Here is a 13,740-nt window from a genome sequence, read left to right as displayed (position 1 = left end):
TTGTACTGGAAAACAGCAAAAAATTCCAAATGCAGAAAAATTGCAAAAAAAGTGCGATAGCACTATTGTTTTTGAGATATTTTATTCACTGTGTTCACTATATGGTAAAACGTATGTGTGGGTGTGATCCCTCAGGTGATTGCGAGTTCGTAGACACCAAACATGTATAGGTTTACTTTTATAAAAGGGGTTAAAAAAAAAAAATCAGACGTTTGTCCGAAAAAAGTGGCGCACGTTTTACGCCATATTCCGTGACCCATAGCGTTCTCATTTTTTGGGATCTATGGCTCAGTGACGGCTTTTTTTTTGTGTCTCGAGTTGACGTTTTTAACGGTACCATTTTTGCGCAGATGCTACGTTTTGATCGCCTGTTATTACATTTTGCGCAAAATTTGTGGCGACTAATAAACGTAATTTTGGCATTTGGAATTTTTTTTGCTGCTACGCCGTTTACTGATCAGATTAACTGATTTTATGTTTTGATAGATCAGGCATTTCTTAACTCGGCGATACCAAATGTGTGAATATTTTTTATTTTTTTAACTTTTTAGTTTTCAATGGGGCGAAAGGAGGGTGATTTGAACTTTTAAATTTTTGGGTTTTTTTTTTATTGAAAACTTTTTTTTTTTTACTTTTTTTTTTAATTTTACTAGTCGCCCTAGGGGGCTATATGGATCAACAATCTGATCGTTCTGCCACATCTGCTGATCACAGCTATACAGCTGTAAACAGCAGATATGCTCATTTTCTGCTTCACTCGGCTCCGGGCTGAGTGAAACCGAAAGTAATTCATGTCAGCTACAGGAGTCATCACATGACCCTGTGCTACCATGACAACCACCGGAAGTCACGTGATCACGTCACGAGACTTCCGGTATCGGCCGGTAAGTAAATGTTTACCGCCGATGCCGTTATAATGGCGCTGTCACATATTGACAGCGCCATTTAAGGGGTTAAACGGCACGAGCAGATAAGGATTCTGTTCGTGCCTGGCAGGCACACATCTCAGCTGTGAAAATCAGCTGAGATGTGCGCTGATCGCATCATGCTGCCGGCGGCAGACCGTGGGCAGTAACACTATGACCGCTATGACTATGACCCATGGTCGTTAAGGGGTTGATAGAAGTCTATGAGGAATAAACGGATTTCTGCAAAATATTTTGCCGGTTACCGTAATTCCTGAAAGTGATGGATTGCAACTAATGCAAAACAACGCAAGTGTGAAAGCAGCCCTACAGAAGAGGAGTCCGGGACTTTGACCCAGCAACATTGGATCCATGGGCTTTACATCTATGAAGCCAAGGGTGGTGCACCTGATGTGCCAAACCAAAAGTACTTATTACCCAGGAAATCATAGAAAGAATCCACAATATTATGCAATTTAAATTAGAAAAACCTTCCAAGATGAATTAAAAAAAAAAACGACCAACAGAATGTGTCGGGGCTTCTTGGCAACGACCAACAACTAATAGTTTGAATGGTAAACAGTATTAAATCTTGCACAAATAAAGAAGACCATCTTTATCTACTCCAGCACTGTACTTTGTGGTGAGAGGGGGTGCACACAATAGCAGCGAGCACCACTAGAAGCTGAAGTATCAGCAGAAAATACTAAAGAAGCAACTCCGGCCTCAGTGCTTAGTAGAAGAAAAAAAGAAAAAAAAGGTCCATTGTCTCCACATGTGCCACCTCAATGTTCTCAATATTCCACATAACCAAAGTTCAACCTCTTTCCTAAATACGTCCTTAAAGCTCCTCGCAGAAGCCTCTAATTGCATTAAACTGTTCCGTGGACAATGGCACTCGCAGACAACGTATTCTACACAATCTACGAAGAGAAAACCAGGAAAGTTTTCCGAAGTGAGTCAAAGCAACAGAAATGTCCAACTAGAGGTAGGGTTTTCTTCAACTGCCATTTCCCCGAAAAATAAGCCCTAGTAGGATTTTTCAGCCTTTTTTTTTTTTGAGTATTCTTAAAACATACGCCCTACTCCAAAAATAAGCCCTAGTAGGATTTTTCAGCCTTTTTTTTGAGTATTCTTAAAACATACGCCCTACTCCAAAAATAAGCCTTAGTAGGATTTTTCAGGATTTTTTTTGAGTATTCTTAAAACATACGCCCTACTCCAAAAATAAGCCCTAGTAGGATTTTTCAGGCTTTTTTTTGAGTATTCTTAAAACATACACCCTACTCCAAAAATAAGCCCTAGTAGGATTTTTCAGGCTTTTTTTTTTTTGAGTATTCTTAAAACATACGCCCTACTCCAAAAATAAGCCCTAGTAGGATTTTTTTTGGCCTTTTTTGAGTATGCTTAAAATATAAGCCCAACTCTAAAAATAAGCCTTGGTTTCGGTTCCATAAGGAAGTGTCCAAGAAGCTAAAAAAGTTTAAAAAAAAAATCCCACAGCAGAACTTTTCAAAGAAAGCAGACACTCCCAAAAGAAAGCAGACAGCTGCCCCCTCCAAAACAGGAAAAAACAGAATTTTGTTTACTTACCGTAAATTCTTTTTCTTACAGTTCCGACATGGGAGACCCAGACCCTGACCATGGGTGTATAGCTTCTGCCTCCGGAGGACACACAAAGTACTACACTAAAAAGTGTAGCTCCTCCCTCCGAGCATATACACCCCCTGGATAACCAAATCTAGCCAGTTTAGTGCAAAAGCTGAAGGAGGACATCCACCCACAAGTAGAGACAGAGCAAAACCCGGAACAACCGGAACCTCTGTCTACAAAAACAGCCGGTGAAAACACACGGAACAAGAAAACTGCCAACAGGCAACAGGGAGGGTGCTGGGTCTCCCATGTCGGAACTATAAGAAAAAGAATTTATGGTAAGTAAACAAAATTCTCTTTTTCTTAATCGTTCCTTATGGGAGACCCAGACCATGGGACGTCTCAAAGCAGTCCATGGGTGGGAAATAAACAGAAAACTGAGAAGTAGGCAAAACCTAACTTCACAAATGGGCGACAGCCGCCTGAAGGATGCGTCTGCCCAAGCTCGCATCTGCCGAAGCATGAGCATGCACTTGATAGTGCTTCGAAAAGGTGTGCAGACTAGACCAAGTGGCAGCCTGACAGACCTGCTGAGCCGTAGCCTGGTGCCTGAAAGCCCAAGAGGCACCGACAGCTCTGGTCGAATGCGCCTTGATCCCCGGCGGGGGAGGCACCTGAGTGCACTGGTAGGCATCGGATATGGCCGACCTAATCCAACGAGCTAGGGTCGGTTTAGAGGCCGAGAGACCCTTGCGCTGACCTGTGGTCAGCACAAAAAGAGAGGTGCACCGCCTAAGAACAGCGGTGCGTGACACATAGATCCGGAGCGCCCGCACCAGATCTAAAGTATGCAACGCTTTTTCAAAGCGATGCACAGGAGCCGGACAAAAGGAGGGAAATGAAATGTCCTGGTTAAGGTGGAAAGGAGACACCACCTTAGGGAGAAAGTCCGGAGTCGGACGGAGAACCACCTTGTCTTGGTGAAAAACCAAAAAAGGTGACTCCGAAGAGAGCGTAGCCAAATCAGAGACTCTCCTGAGAGAAGTTATGGCCACCAGAAAAACGACCTTCTGTGAAAGTCGAAACAAAGAAACCTCCCTAAGAGGCTCAAAGGGGGGTTTCTGTAAGGCCGTGAGGACCAGATTAAGGTCCCAGGGATCCAAAGGCCGCCGGTAAGGTGGAATGATGTGAGATGCGCCCTGCATGAAGGTGCGCACCTGGGCCAGTCGGGCGATACGCCGCTGGAACAACACTGACAGCGCCGAGACCTGTCCCTTAAGGGAATTGAGGGATAGTCCTAGCTGCAGACCGGACTGTAGAAAGGACAGGACGGTCGGCAAGGAAAAAGGCCAAGGGGCATGGCCGGAAGAACGACACCAGAACAGGAAAATTCTCCAAGTCCTGGGGTAAATCTTGGCCGAGGAAGACTTCCGAGCCTGAGTCATAGTGGAGATGACTTCGGGAGGAATGCCGGAAGCCGTCAGGATCCAGGACTCAAGAGCCACGCCGTCAATCTGAGAGCCGCAGAATTCTGGCGGAAAAACGGACCTTGTGAGAGAAGGTCTGGGCGGTCCGGGAGATGCCACGGCACCTCTACGGACAGACGGAGCAGGTCTGGGTACCAAGCTCGCCTGGGCCAGTCTGGAGCAATGAGGATGACCCGACGGCCCTCCATTCTGATCTTGCGCAGGACTCTGGGCAAGAGAGCTAGAGGGGGAAACACGTAAGACAGACGGAACTGGGACCAATCCTGAACCAGCGCGTCCGCTGCAAAGGCCTGAGGATCGTGGGAGCGAGCCACGTAAACCGGGACCTTGTTGTTGTGCCGGGATGCCATTAGATCCACTTCCGGAGTGCCCCACTTGCGGCAGATCGACCGGAACACTGCCGGATGCAGCGCCCACTCGCCGCTGTCCACTGCTTGACGGCTGAGATAATCTGCCTCCCAGTTTTCTACGCCTGGGATGTGGATTGCGGATATGGTGGACCTGGAGTCCTCCGTCCACTGAAGGATGCGTTGAACCTCCAACATTGCCAGGCGGCTGCGAGTCCCGCCCTGGTGATTGATGTAGGCAACTGCTGTCGCGTTGTCCGACTGGACTCGAATGTGCTTGCCCGCCAACAGGTGGTGAAAAGCTAGGAGAGCTAGAAGCACAGCTCTGATCTCCAGCACATTAATCGAGAGGGCTGATTCGGACGGAGTCCAAGTGCCCTGTGCTCGGTGGTGGAGAAATACTGCTCCCCAGCCGGATAGACTGGCATCCGTGGTGAGAATCACCCAGGACGGGATCAGGAAGGAGCGTCCCTGAGACAGAGAGAGGGGCCGAAGCCACCACTGAAGAGAGCTCCTGGTCTGTGGCGACAGAGCCACCAACCTGTGCAAGGAAGAAGTGCGCTTGTCCCAACAGCGGAGAATGTCCAGCTGCAGAGGACGCAGATGGAACTGGGCAAAGGGAACCGCTTCCATTGACGCCACCATCTGACCCAGCACCTGCATGAGGTGCCTGATGGAATGACGGCGGGGCCTCAACAGAGAGCGCACCGCCAGATGGAGGGACTGCTGTTTGACTAAGGGCAGCTTCACAAGTGCCGGCAGAGTCTCGAATTGCATCCCTAGGTACGTAAGTTTTTGGGTCGGGGTCAGAGTGGACTTGGGCAGATTGACAAGCCACCCGAATTGAACAAGCGTGGCGAGAGTGAGCGAGACACTCCGCTGACAGTCTGCACTGGATGAAGCCTTGACAAGAAGGTCGTCCAGGTAAGGAATCACTGCCAACCCCTGGAGGTGCAGAACCACAACCACTGCTGCCATGACCTTGGTAAATACTCGAGGGGCCGTGGCTAACCCGAAGGGGAGAGCCACGAATTGGAAATGTTCCTCTCCGATTGCAAAACGTAGCCAACGCTGGTGTGAAACAGCAATTGGCACATGCAGATAGGCATCTCTGATGTCGATGGATGCCAGGAAATCTCCTTGGGTCATTGAGGCAATGACTGATCGCAGAGACTCCATGCGAAAATGCCGCACCTGAACATGCTTGTTGAGAAGCTTGAGATCCAGGATGGGCCGGAAGGAACCGTCCTTTTTGGGGACTAGGAAGAGATTTGAGTAAAAACCTCTGAACCATTCCCTGGCGGGAACCGGTACAATTGCTCCGTTGGCCTGTAAGGATGCCACGGCCTGAGAGAAGGCGGCGGCCTTGGAGCAGGGGGAGTTGACAGAAAGAATCTGTTTGGCGGGCTGGAAGAGAACTCTATCCTGTAGCCGTGGGATATGATATCCCGCACCCACTGATCGGAGACGTGTTGAAACCACACGTCGCCAAAGTGGGAGAGCCTGCCACCGACCAAGGACGTTGCTGGCTCGGCCAGATAGTCAAGAGGAGGCCTTGGTGGCAGCAGCTCCTGCGGACCTTCGTGGACGCGGCTTCTTGCGCCAGGTGGGCTTCTGGTCCTTGGCTGAGCTAGTGGACGAGGCCGAGGGCTTAGAGGACGACCAGTTAGAGGAACGAAAGGAACGAAACCTCGACTGGTTCCTGCCCTGGACAGGTCTTCTGGTTTTAGTCTGTGGCAAGGAAGTACTCTTCCCGCCAGTAGCCTCCTTAATTATTTCATCCAGTTGTTCACCGAACAGCCTGGACCCAGCAAATGGGAGCCCAGCAAGGTACTTCTTTGAGGAAGCATCTGCCTTGCACTGTCGAAGCCACAAGATCCTGCGGATAGCGAGGGAATTAGCGGAGGCCACCGCAGTGCGGTGAGAAGCCTCCAGCATGGCGGACATGGCGTAGGCTGAAAAGGCTGAAGCCTGGGAAGTTAAGGCAACCAATTCAGGCATAGAGTCCCTAGTGAGGGAATGCATCTCCTCTAGGGAAGCAGAGATGGCTTTGAGAGCCCACACTGCTGCAAAGGACGGGGAGAACGAGGCCCCTGCCACCTCATAGCCAGACTTGGCCAGGAGGTCAACCTGGCGGTCAGTGGGATCCTTAAGTGAGGTGCCATCAGCCACAGATACAACTGTCCGGGCTGAGAGTCTAGACACCGGAGGGTCTACCTTTGGTGAGTGGGCCCACTCCTTGACCAACTCTGGTGGAAAAGGAAAACGGTCATCAGAACCACGCTTTGGGAAGCGTTTGTCAGGACAGGCTCTGGGCTTGGACACAGTGGCTTGAAAACTGGAGTGGTTAAAGAACACACTCCTTGTTCTCTTAGGCAAGGTAAACTGGTGCTTTTCTGCCAGAGAGGGTTGCTCCTCTGATACTGGCGGATTAAGGTCCAGTACGGAATTAATGGACGCAATCAAATCACTAACATCCGCATCACCCTCGGTCAGATCAATGGGGCACATGGAGGTAGCGTCCGAGCCCCCAGTAAAGACATCCTCCTCGTCCTGCGAGTCGGCTCGTGAATCGGAGCCGCGGGACGAGGAAGGAGAGGGGACCCTGCGTCTCCTTTTAGGACGGGGTCTGGGAGCAGATGAAGAATCCTCTGTGAGCTCTGCAGAGCGAGCCGAAGCAGCAGAGGCACCCTGAGAAGGGGGCTGATGCATGCTCAGCAGAGTCCGGGACAGCTGTCCCATGGAGTCGGCAAAGGACTGGGAGATAGAGTGAGAAAACGATTCTACCCAAACCGGGGGTTCAGCCACCGGGGCCGGAGCAGCCGGAGGGACCACTGGGGAGACTCCAGGCTGAGGCACCACCATGTTAGAGCAGGCATCACAATGTGGATATGTGCTCGGTTCAGGCAGTACGAGCTTACATGCAGTGCATATAGAGTAAAGCCTTGCAGCCTTGCTCCTAGTGAGAGACATGCTGCTGAGGTGGAGACTCTGCAGTAAAGAACACACTCCTTCAGAATGACCCCCAGAGAGTGTATAATAAAGTCCACAACCAGAGGTTGTGGCTTACCAGACCGTTTTGTGTGCCCTCCGGATTCCACGGCTCGGACCCCCAGACAGGTTGCAGAGATGCAGCAGCCAGCGCCAATCAGTGTGAGAATGCTGATAAAATGGTGCTGGAGTGAGGAGGGGGGGCGGTGCCTAGTCCAAGAGCGGGAACCGGAGGGCCAAGGAGAAATACAGGGGAGGGAAACATCTCCTCAGAGAGGAGTGTCCTCCTCTGAGCTGAACGGCCGGTGGGCGGCGCCGCACTGTCCCTCTGCATGACTGACATGCAGGGGCAGTGAAAACGAAAGTAGGCCGCAGCCGAAGCCGGGGCCTAAATTTTACAATGCGGCCAGCGAGCAGGCATCCTCGGCGCGGTTCTCAGGTGAAAACCAGAGAACCGGCCGGAAATCACAGCAGAGTTAAAATAACACACTCTCCCCACAATAAATGTACAAGGGACCCCTCAATAACGTCTCAAATACTTAGCTTATGAGACGCAGGGCCAGGTCCCTGAGGGATGAGTGCTCCGTCCGGCAGGGTCCTGAAAGGGCTGCGGATGGAGACCGGTCTCCTGCAAAGCAGTGAGAACCGTGCTGGCTCCCACTTCAAGCCAGAGCCCGAGGGATGGTGAAGGAGCGCGGCATGAAAAGGCTACAGCCTTGAAATCAACCTTAACAACACCGCCGACACAGTGGGGTGAGAAGGGACATGCCGGGAGTCCAGCTTGGACCCGCTTTTCTTCCAACTCTTTAAAATCAAAAATCATATGAGAATGCATGTGTGGATGTATGCCTCCTGACACAAAGCATTGAACTGGCTATATTTGGTTATCCAGGGGGTGTATATGCTCGGAGGGAGGAGCTACACTTTTTAGTGTAGTACTTTGTGTGTCCTCCGGAGGCAGAAGCTATACACCCATGGTCAGGGTCTGGGTCTCCCATAAGGAACGATGAAGAAAAATATTGCACTCACCAGACGCCAAGCAATTACAGTTGGCAAGTGGCGATGGCGGATGGGCTCTCACACACAGATTTGTGTCGCTGTCAGGTCCCTCGCCGTTCCAGCTGCATTGCACTGCGGATCTCAAACAGATCGGGTACTAGTATCACGCCGCCGAGTGCTTTAAGTCACCAGGGGAAGCCAGCTGCTGTAGCATGCAGGAGGGCCTGACAGCAACGCAGATCTGTATGTGAGAGCCCATGGACTTGCCAACTCTAATTGCTTGGGATCTGGTACATGCGATTCTTTTAGGGGGTGTCTGCCTTCTTTTGGGGTTAACTTAGCAGTACATAGAGAATAATAAATATAAAAAGGGAATTTAAACCTTTGTAAACATGGTCTGTACCCACCACTAATGGACTGGTTCTGCACCATGAGAATAGCAGATCAGATAAGAAAATGTGCATCTGAACCAGTAAGTAAATGTTGATTTTTTTCTTTGTTGAAGAATATATTTGTATTGTTTTTCATGGGAAAATATAAGACATCCCCTCATTATAAGCCCTAGCGCATCATTCAGAGCAAAAAATATAAGACCCTGTCTTATTTTTCTGGGAAATGCAATATTAGAAGATTTATAGTTGGCTGAACGATGGTCTAACCGGCAGATATCACCCAACTCTCCCACACCGGAGTGCTCGCTCTGCCGTACGCCTGTGTTTTCCATAAGTCTATATTCACAAGTCTCGTTTTTCCAGTGAAAAAACGCTGCATTTTACTGTCCTCCCAGCAAAGTGTATAAGATGTCTGAAGTCTCCTGCATCTTGCTTAATTTTTCCTTGCAAAATCGAGGTTTCAAATCTGCAGTGTCAAATCTTTCAGCGTTTTTGCAGCATATGTCACCCATCTGAATGACTGAGAAAAACACATTGAGAAAAAAACACGCAAAAAAGCAGAAATGTTGCTTAGCGTTTTTTTCCCTGACAACATTCCCCCTCCAACAAAACAGCAGCAGGTATGCTAACCTCATGTTGGTGCCAGCACTGCCTCTTCTCCTGGGGATCACATGACATACTCAGCACTAGCTTCACTGCTGCTAGTGTCATGCGATCCCCGGGAGACATAGTGCTGACACCACTGAAGCAGCGCCAACATCGGAGGCGAGTATATGCGTTATTATTTTACTTTCGGGGAACACCAAATTGGGAAGGGGCTGACCCAGTAGTGGACACCCAATTGACGCAGAAAAATTGCAGATTAAGGTAAGGCCAACTAGTAGAAGTTAGTGACGTGTTCTTAGAAGTTACTTTAGTATAGTTGGTAATTTAAAAAAAGGATATGCTGTCACTTAATAATTCGTGAGACCCAAACTCCGGGAAGATTTCCAAGAATAAATGATGGACCAGTGTCAATAATCTACTATGTTCCCTTCTAAATCTTCCTGGGCATATTGACAAGCAGGGTCTGACGAGGTACCCCATAAAGATTCGCGAGAGGAAATGATTGAGGGACCTTACAGTTTTATTAACCAAGTCCCATCTGAATTGTAACCTTTGATGTTACAGTTGCATTCAAAGGCCGCGTTTCATTAAAGTGCACCAATCACCAGGATTTTCCTATATAACCTAAATCCAGTGCTATACTGGCGCTATCAGTCTGATTCTATACATGCCTTTAGGTGTGAGATCGGATGTATAGGTTTTGAAACAGAAGCAAGTAAAGTTTGTAAAATGAGCAGCTTGTTGAGTGACAGCAGCTGCCGATCAGCTGACAGCTGGGGTGGATTTTGATAGTGATTCCTGCCCCCATACTTGTGCGTCCACCCAGTATTATTTATGCTAATTCCATTATAGAAGTGTTTTACTAATGGTTGTGGCTATAAATCATGGTGGCCAAAAGGACCTGTGTTGATGTCATACCCATGTGACCAGAAGGGGCGGGGCCTCAGCCAACAGAAAAATAATGTTACTTCCTGGTATCAGCTATGTTGGCTGAGGCTCCGCTCCTTCTGGTTACACGGGTATGACATCAAAACAGATCCTTTTAGCCACCATGGTTTATAGCCACAAACTTCTATAATGGAATTAGTATAAATAATAGATAGTGTCAGGATGGATAGGCCGGGGGGCGGGAATCACTATGAACACCCACCCCAGCTATCAGCTGCTGTCAATCAAAAAAACTGTTCATTTTACAAGCATAACTTGCTTGTGTTTCAAAACCTATTCATCCTAGCTGACACCTAAAGGTATGTATAGAATCAGCCTGATCGCGAGAGTATAGCACTGGCTTTAGGTTATAAAGGAAAATCCTGGTGATTGGTGCGCTTTAAGGACGTATTTGGATTTATTCAACTACCCTTAATACTGTAAGGGGTACTTCTCACATAGAGCGATCGCTAGCAAAATCGCTGCTGAGTCACAGTTTTTGTGACACACTAGTGACCTCATTAGTGATCTTGCGGTGTGTGACACTGAGCAGCGATCTGGCCCCTGCTGTGAGATCGCTGCTCGTTACACACAGTGCTGGTTCAATTTCTGGACGTTGCTCTCCCGCTGTGAAGCACACATCGCTGTGTTTGACAGCGAGAGAGCAACGATCTGAATGTGCAGGGAGCAGGGAGCCGGCTTCTGGCAGCCTGCGGTAAGCTGTAACCAAGGTAAATATCGGGTAACCAAGCGAAGCCCTTTGCTTGGTTACCTGATATTTACCTTGGTTACTAGCGTCCGCCGCTCTCAGGCTGCCAGTGCCGGCTCCCTGCACACGTAGCCGGAGTACACATCGGGTAAATAAGCAAAGCGGTTTGCTTATTAACTGGATGTGTACTCTGGCTAGGACTGCAGGGAGCCAGCACTAAGCGATGTGCGCTGGTAACCAAGGTAAATATCGGGTAACCAAGGGAAGTGCTTTGATTGGTTACCCGATATTTACCTTAGTTACCAAGCGCAGCATCGCTTCCACGCGTCGCTGCTGGCTGGGGGCTGGTCACTGGTGAGATCTGCCTGATTGACAGCTCACCAACGACCATGTAGCGACGCACCAGCGATTCTGACAGGTCAGATCGCTGGTGGGATCGCTGGAGCGTCGCTAAAGTGTGACGGTACCCTAACCCTCAGTTTCAAAGTAAAAAGTACCAGGGCCAGGCACAAGTTTAGATAGGTCCATTGTGATCAGATTGTGGCAAATTAACTCAATGTTTTGAAACAAGCAAACGCATTAACAATTGGGGTGTAATGGTTGTGATGGCAACTGCCATACTTTAATGGGGTTGTCCCTGTACAGACATCCTTGGCATATAGATCTTATATAAATACAACACCCGATTACTCAAGACCTAATTCTTAAGGTCTATGGCACTAGGCAATCGAACTTCTGCACCTTTATTTATTGGGGGGGGGGGGGGGGGGGGGTCAGCATAGTCAACGCAACGAATAGTTGGCATTCAACAGGTTTTTGCTCCCCCATCTGAGAGCAGCATAATATAGGGACAGAGACTCTGATTCCAGTGATGTGTCACTTGCTGGTCTGCTTGTTGTTACTTAATACAAATCACTCTTTTCTCTGCTGCAGATTTAGCACAGCCCTGAATGCTGATCTCTGTATAACTGATTGACCACTTTCTGTGTACACTGTGCATAGGCAGAAAGCTGACAATGTTGCCGATGGGTTCCACAGAGCAACAGGACTAAGTGGCACAAGGATACTAGTCCTGTAGTGATAATCTCCTAATTTTATTGAAATGGCAATACACAGCCTAGTAAGTGACATCACAAGAATCAGGCTCTCTTCCACTACATCATTCTGCTCTCGGATTAAACAGCAAAAAAAAAAAAAACCTGCTGAAAAATTCCCTTTAAGTAAAGGCTGATGGTATGAGTCACAAACACTACACAGTGAAGGATCCCAAACTTTTTCCTGATGTGCCAAGTTGAGAGCGTCGTGTGTCTAACCAGCATGGATACGGAGGCTCACTAATCATTTTGCAGGATAAACGTCTCCCACTTTAATCACAAATCATCATCAACTAATAACCAGCAAAGGATAAATAAAAATTAAGTAAAATGATCAGTTTGCTTAGAAGAGTTGAAGACGAAAGGAGGCAAAAAAGACAAAAATCGGAATCTAGAAGGATGGGCACAATCATAAATGAGAACCATAAAGATCCGAAAACACAAGAGAGCACATTGTGGGAAATCAGCGTTCACATGGTTGCAATCCGACTGACCGCACATCATCATTTCCATTTGTACAGATTGGAAGCTCCACAATACCTGTAACATCCAAAATGTTGGGGGAAGTAATATAATATCTATGAACTGTTTCCAGCAGCTGAGCTCCGTGCCCTTCACCTTGAAACGGAGGCAGAATCAACATCTGGCTGCAAAGACAAAGTAGAAAGAAGAAAAAAAAAAGTTATTTTGGCTGCACTTTTCTGATATTGTGCTATTCATGTTATATAGTTTGCGAATTTTGTAAATAACACCAGCGCCGCACCTTTAAGGCTTAAAGGGAACCTGTCATATGCACCCAGCACCACGAGCAGTTCTGGGTGCATATTGCTAATCCCCATCTAACTGTCCCTGTTTTTAGTAGCATAGATAAAGAGATCTCAAGAAAGAAGGGAATTTTGTTTACTTACCGTAAATTCCTTTTCTTCTAGCTCTAATTGGGAGACCCAGACAATTGGGTGTATAGGCTATGCCTCCGGAGGCCGCACAAAGTACTACACTTAAAAGTGTTAGGCCCCTCCCCTTCTGCCAATACACCCCCCGTGCTCCCACGGGCTGCTCAGTTTTGGTGCAAAAGCCAGAAGGAGGAAAAAATAATTATAAACTGGTTTAAAGTAACTTCAATCCGAAGGAAACTCGGAGAACTGAAACCATTCAACATGAACAACATGTGTACACAAAAAAACAGGGGCGGGTGCTGGGTCTCCCAATTAGAGCTAGAAGAAAAGGAATTTACGGTAAGTAAACAAAATTCCCTTCTTCTTTGTCGCTCTATTGGGAGACCCAGACAATTGGGACGTCCAAAAGCAGTCCCTGGGTGGGTAAAATAATACCTCGTAAGAGAGCCGTAAAACGGCCCTTTCCTACAGGTGGGCAACCGCCGCCTGAAGGACTCGTCTACCTAGGCTGGCATCCGCCGCAGCATAGGTATGCACCTGATAGTGCTTCGTGAAAGTGTGCAGGCTCGACCAGGTAGCCGCCTGACACACCTGTTGAGCCGCAGCCTGGTGCCTCAAAGCCCAGGACGCTCCCACGGCTCTGGTAGAATGGGCCTTCAGCCCTGAGGGAACCGGAAGCCCAGCCGAACGGTAAGCTTCGATAATTGGCTCCTTGATCCACCGAGCCAGGGTTGATTTGGAAGCCTGTGACCCTTTACGCTGGCCAGCGACAAGGACAAAGAGTGCATCCGAGC

General features: G+C 48.4%; 1 protein-coding gene across 1 annotated transcript in view; it reads right to left on the bottom strand.

Moving 5' to 3' along the window:
* HAT1 (histone acetyltransferase 1) overlaps positions 1-13,740 on the bottom strand; it is a 91,695-nt gene that overhangs the window by 22,810 nt on the left and 55,145 nt on the right. The window contains exon 8 of the mRNA XM_075318865.1: positions 12,591-12,697. Within this exon, the coding sequence (XP_075174980.1) occupies positions 12,591-12,697 (107 nt within the window). The remainder of the gene's footprint in view (positions 1-12,590; positions 12,698-13,740) is intronic.

Source organism: Anomaloglossus baeobatrachus, chromosome 7 (genome assembly GCF_048569485.1).
Source record: "Anomaloglossus baeobatrachus isolate aAnoBae1 chromosome 7, aAnoBae1.hap1, whole genome shotgun sequence".
NCBI lineage: Eukaryota > Metazoa > Chordata > Amphibia > Anura > Aromobatidae > Anomaloglossus > Anomaloglossus baeobatrachus.
This window is presented reverse-complemented; position numbering and strand designations above follow the sequence as displayed.